The 6,000-nt window shown below is 47.9% G+C and overlaps 2 protein-coding genes across 2 annotated transcripts; one reads left to right on the forward strand and one right to left on the reverse strand.

The window, feature by feature from the left end:
* Window positions 1-974: 974 nt before the first annotated feature.
* On the reverse strand, window positions 975-1,610 carry PFICI_10040 (uncharacterized protein; the record flags this gene model as incomplete). Its single annotated transcript, XM_007838621.1, has 1 exon — window positions 975-1,610. One exon carries the CDS (start codon window positions 1,608-1,610, stop codon window positions 975-977), a length of 636 nt encoding a protein of 211 aa, XP_007836812.1.
* Window positions 1,611-2,470: 860 nt separating this feature from the next.
* Window positions 2,471-6,000, forward strand: PFICI_10041 (uncharacterized protein; the record flags this gene model as incomplete). Its single annotated transcript, XM_007838622.1, has 6 exons — window positions 2,471-2,919; window positions 2,977-3,961; window positions 4,017-4,055; window positions 4,115-4,125; window positions 4,168-4,388; window positions 4,436-6,000. 6 exons carry the CDS (start codon window positions 2,471-2,473, stop codon window positions 5,998-6,000), a joined length of 3,270 nt encoding a protein of 1,089 aa, XP_007836813.1.

Below are 6,000 nucleotides of genomic sequence, written 5' to 3' on the forward strand. Positions count from 1 at the left end.
ACTAACGCCCTCGACCACGAGTCGCAGGCTGATTTCTAGCGCTTGGTAGGTGAGGGGCAAAGGGGACTTTCTTACCGCGTAGCTGCTGTCTAGTTCCGTCGATAGCCTTTGTGCGTGGTTATGTCCGAAGATGAGGTGGTTCACCTAAATCATCACCTGGGTAATAAGCGATGTGATTCGGGCTGACGGTCGCTGAAACATTACAGGGTTGTTTGAAGAATGCGTTGCCCGGTGCAAACAGACATCTTTTATACCCAGGATGCGAGTTGTAACTGCTGCTTCTTCATAATGGACAGATGTTCGCAAGCCTGAGTCCAAATCCATGTCCGATTTCATTTTGACAGCCTAGAAGCTATTTCAAAGCTATTACGCAGCCCCATGGCGGAACGAATCTTGGTGCCTATTCGCAATGGTTCCGTGTCCACTGTTGACACATTGTCTTTTGCGACAGGAAGGCTGTAATTGCGATCTCGGATTGAATGAATCCCAATTGCATCTTGATGTAAGCACACTCTGGTTATGGGTAAATTGACACCGTCGCGAGCATGCAAAAACCGTCGCAATCATCAGGAGCATCGTCACCGAGAATTTCCAAGCTTCGAGAAGTATTCTAGGTTGCCCCTAGCAGGAAACGGTGATCTCGGGCACACGGCTCCATTATCACAAGCTCACACTATCAACGAACAAACCTCTGAGCAAGAAAGGTTTTATGACGAACGGTCCAATTTCATGCACATGAAATTTCATGTTTAGCTCTTGAGAAATCTCTTAAGGTTTGCCAAATAGCAATCAAGGCACCTGGTTTGGCAACCTTCCAGGCTTGACGCAACCAGGATATTCGGATATGGATCTACCATCCAACCAGGCCATCTTCTTTTTCCGCTGACGGGAACTGATACTGTGAGTACTGACCATGCCTCAGAATCGATAACATTGAAATTATTCCATCAACGTCAGATTTCTTGTCCTTGAGATCAAAGCTCAAACTCTTGATCCCCATTATGAGCGCGAGTGCGGGAATGGGCAGCGCCCCGAACTCTATGCTTGATGAGTTGGCCGCACAGCATAAACACAAGAAGGAGGCCTAGCACAATGAGTTGGATGCCACTGACGACGAGATCAAATTCTATAATCGCAGCCAGACAACGATAGGTGCCTCTCAGATCTCTTTCCCCTGTGTCTCGAGTGCTAGTGTCCTGCTCCCAGCCGAGGATGTAATGAAGGGAAAAGGCAGCAAGAGTGATGTGAAGAGCTACAGCGGTGGCCAGTCCCATATTCTTGCAGCATTGTCTTGAGCCACTGTCTTCGTCTTGACGCGTCATGTGCGATGTATTGACCTTGAGCAGCTTGCATAACAATAGATAGATGATCCAAAGCAGGGCGCATCCTGCTAGCAGTGCGTTGGCGAGAAAGAAGAGGAGGATACGACTCGAGCGCCTGTATTGCCGGGATGCGTCGGTGGAATCAACGATTGGTAGAGATGGTTGAATAATGTTCTTCATCAACCAGTAGGCGTACGAATTGATGGAGACGTCGATGGCTAACACCATCAGGACAAAGATGACGACAATTACCCGCGAAGTTTTTCCCAATAGACTCTGACGTGCCATGATTTTCGACCACGAGAGGATGGTGCAGAGACAGTGTTCAGTGATTGCAAGCCGAGCTTAGCTTTCAACTTTCTCAAGACATGGAAGCATTGAAGATGGGTGGAATCGCATTGTCTTGGGTATCAAGTCGGTGCTGTGAAATATGCTGACCTTCACACATATCCATGACTGAGGTTTTCAGAACTTATGCCTTCTACATGGGGAAAGAAATGTAAAAGTGTAAGGCAAAAAGATGTTGAATGACTACGTCCATGGCGAGGTTTGTTACTGAGGATTGGAGCGGCAGCCAACATGGTCAACCTATTTCATCGATACCCATGTTGTAAATAGTACCTGCAGATTCTACTAACACGGAAACCACAGAGATTTCCGGAGTGTAATAAAGCCCCCCTCCCTCCTTACCAGTCAAGCAAGCTGTCAGATATGCACAAAGCTCTCCGACACAATTTGCCAACGTTATAACAAGTGCTTCTGTTCCATTCAAGCGTCTCATTCAATACCAACGTTGATATTAGCTATCAAAACACTGATAATTGGGCTCCGAAGGGGAACCTAAGTTCTCCCACAGTGCACTCAGTCTGTTAGATGCCCAAGAGAAATATATACCCACTATTTGTCGACAATTCCGAGCTCACGAGTATACTCGTCCCATTATTGGCTCATTCACGGCAACCAATCGCGATGCGCGTCAAGCATGCATTTGCATCAACCACTCATACAGCATTTCACTGCAGGCCAAGGTTTGACTGCGCCACGGAGGCAGATTGCAAGGCTCTGAGCATTCATACAAACATATCCCCTCCTCAAAACACCGACTCGGAATGTGAATCCCACCCTTCGAATGCCTCGCTCAGTACACCATGGCCGATCCCATATCTTTGGTTGGGACGGCCGTTGGTGTTGCATCGTTTGCTCTTCAATTGTACTTTGGCATTTCCACCTATATCGAAAGGATTCGATGTCGGAAAGAGGATCTCGAGTCGGTCGAACGACGGTTGCAGAGCTTTCGGGTATCAATCACCGCAATCGAGGCGGTTGAGCAGCGACTGCACAATGGCGTGCCCACAATCACCTCCCCGACACCACTTGCCGAGTGCATAGAAGGCTGCAAAGACGAACTTGTCGCCTTGAAAAGCTTTTGGGAAAAGTTCAACGGCCAAGGAATTCGCACTTCTGATTTGAGAGATAGAATCAAAGAAAAGGCCCGGGAGATATCCTATCCGTTTCGTCGGGAGGACCTCTCTCGCCTGGAAGATCGCCTTGGCCAAGCCACTCAAATCTTGAATACAAGTCTACAAGCAATCCATGTGTATGGCTTTTCAAATGTCTTTCTCCTGCTTTCAAATCACTAACAATGTGAGGACAGAGATCTGGAGCTGTCAGAGGCTCAGAGTATTGATCTTATACGCGACGACACCCGAAGCATAGCGACTCGAATTGATCATGTTTCAAATACCTTGGAAATGGTTGGACAAGGTATTGGGGGCGCCTCTGGAAGATTAGATGGCATGTCAACAACATTGGCCTTGCTGTCGCAAAATTATCAAAGCACGCGCGACGCCAGCAGGCGCATAGAACAAGGTGTCGGGGCCCTACAAACCCATTATTCCGCCTTGCAAGAAGTCGTGAAGATGAATTCGGAGGAGCAGATGGCAGAGTTGCGGGAACTCATTCATATGCTGCGCGCATTGCATAGCAACATGCTAGGGCAACAGAACGTTTCGGAAACTCTCGTCAATCCATATCACACAGTATGCGATGGCTCCAAATTTGAAAATTCCGAGGTATCTCAGAGTTCTGGAGTATCGATGAGAATGCAATTGATGCCTCGCTCCAAACCATCTTCACAAGATCGACAACTACGCCAATCCGACTGGGAGCGTGTGCCCTTCTGTACCTGTGCTCATACGCACCCGAAATGGTTTATTTGGAATATATCAAAGTCATTGTGGTTTCAGGGCGATTTCCAGCGTTTCCGCCATCATCAAGCCTGTCCCATGGCAAAGGTACAGCACCTCAGGCATCAAAATAGCTCCCGACTTCGAGTCGAGATGGTCGGAATCATACAGTCATGGAGAACAAGCTTTGCACTTGCTTGCGGCTTTGGAAATGGTATCGAAATTGCCCCTTCCATAGCTTGTGTCAGAGTGGTAGATGACAAGTCTCCTTTGGCATTGGCAAATCACATTATACTACACGCTCGTGTGTGTGGCTCCATTGCGCAAACAAAAGTTTATGAAATCTTGTTTCAAAAGCTGAAGCAGCTCTATAGAGAAGGAAGAGCATCCTTGATGGATGTCCAGAAGAATGGTCTGAGTATCGTGGATTGTTTGGTTCTCGCTTTGAGCATGGTAAGTGGTATCCAAGGAGGTGTTCGAGAAGTGTGACTGACCATGTTGTGTCAAGTGTGTATCTGAAGATGGCATAATGACGCAAGTGGGAACGGTATGCCAGTTTTTGAACTACATATCAGAGTTTGGTGGACGGTTAAAACTTGCTTGCAGGTGGGCCTTATGTATGAAATACTTTGAAAGAAACCCCTCCTGACATTCCACAGGCCGACTTCGTGGGACGTCCTACTCATGGTTCTCTGGCGCCTAGAGAACGGGCGAACGAACGAGAATGCGGACGGCATTGTCGCTTGTCGTCGACTGATGAAAAGCTTCTCAGACGTTGGATGTGATATCGAGGAATCATCCGTTATCCATAAGCAGCAGGGCAGCGGTTGGGGATTGTTCTATGAAGTAACAGCTTTCAGATACACGAGCAATCTTACAGGTAAGCGTCATTTTCTAATTTTCACAGCCATCAACTGACAGAGTCAGAATACATTTCTTCCCCAGTTCAAGCAGCCATTCAGGAGCGGGACTATGAAAAGCTCCAAGAAGCACTTTGCAAGAATCCAGCACACCTAAAGCGCCGCTTGATGCCACTAAATCTCGGGGTCTTGGCCATTTCAATCACTTGGCCACGCGGTCTCAAGCTAATGGTGAATACTTTGAAGGAAAATGACATGGTTGAAGACCAATTATTCGAAATTGCCCAAGCACTGAGCTTTGCCGCACATTGCTACCGCGAACGCCTCCTGTCAGAAGCCGCCACAAAGAGAAACATTGACAAGCCTTGTGAGCATATTGGATGCACCGAGGTTTTGCAACCATTACTGGACCTCGGGATTCCATGCGACTATCACACAAAAGTAGACTACTCGATGCTTTTCTGGGAGTGCGAGTATGGGCAAAAGATGTTGTTAATGAAATTGAAGGCGCAGCGGGATGAACTCAGCCGCCTTGCAAGACAGCATCTCGACCCTGACATTCTCTCAAGCTTTCGAATAACTGAGCATACTGTTCTAGATGCGGAAGCGGGCCATATCTGTCAACAGCTCGAGGCTCACCATGTTCGTATTCCTGGGTTACTTTGTGTTCCTTTAAGTTGGCATTCCGTTTACAAGGAGCTTCGCTGCGAGGCCGCTCCTGTTACTCTTCTCCAAGCCATATGGGATGCTGGTTTTCATGATCTTGGAGCCGACGATATTGTCAGTCATGCCTTGTGTTCAAATCCATCCTGCATGGAATGGTTTCTGGACCATGGTATCAACCTTGAGCACACTCTTGAAACGTCCGAGGGATCTTTCTCAGTTGCTCATCTTTCGGCTGCTGCTATTGCCATGTCACTGCGTTACACTCACAAGGCCAAGCGAAACAACTCTGGGCTTTTCGAATATGTTTCGCGCTTACGAAAAACCGACATGGTTGACAAATGTGGCTGTCATTGCTCGCCTGCCGGGTGCTCGCCATTCAAAATATTACTGCACACAGTACTTGCCTTGAGTGAATTCTCGTGGCCCAGTGAATATTTGTCCCGCGCCGAGACCCTTGGCATCCTGATGAATACTCACATGGGTCAACGGGGTATTTCTGAGGGTGTCCATGTACAAGTAATACGGCTGTTCACCTTTGAAAAGCTCGGATTGTCACATAGCTGTTGCAGCCGCGTCAAAAATGACCGGCGACGGTATCGTTCATCTTACGGCTTGTCTTCTCCACGTGAAGAAGAAGATGCACGAGAAATGATGGAGGAGGACGGGGACCTACTTCGCCAACTAGATGAGCTGATGGTCGAGTTTGAACTGGAGTATACTCGTTCATGTGAAAGCCTACAGGAGTTCCTTGAAGGTTACTGGACACGAAGGATGGACGGTGTTCTGAATGCATTGAGCAAGAGCACCATGAGTGCTCAACAGCGAAGCGCGGCTGAAGACGTAGGTGTCATTTGGGAAACAGGCAAGATTTCCGCGAAAAGATCGACACGAGGCCCAAAGGAAGATTCATCTCTCCTTCGTCTCGGTCAGTTCGAGTACTGGGCAAAGACAATAGATGGATTGTAG

The sequence above is a fragment of the Pestalotiopsis fici genome (genome assembly GCF_000516985.1).
Source record: "Pestalotiopsis fici W106-1 unplaced genomic scaffold PFICI_Scf_7, whole genome shotgun sequence".
In the NCBI taxonomy this organism is placed as follows: Eukaryota; Fungi; Ascomycota; class Sordariomycetes; order Amphisphaeriales; family Sporocadaceae; genus Pestalotiopsis; species Pestalotiopsis fici.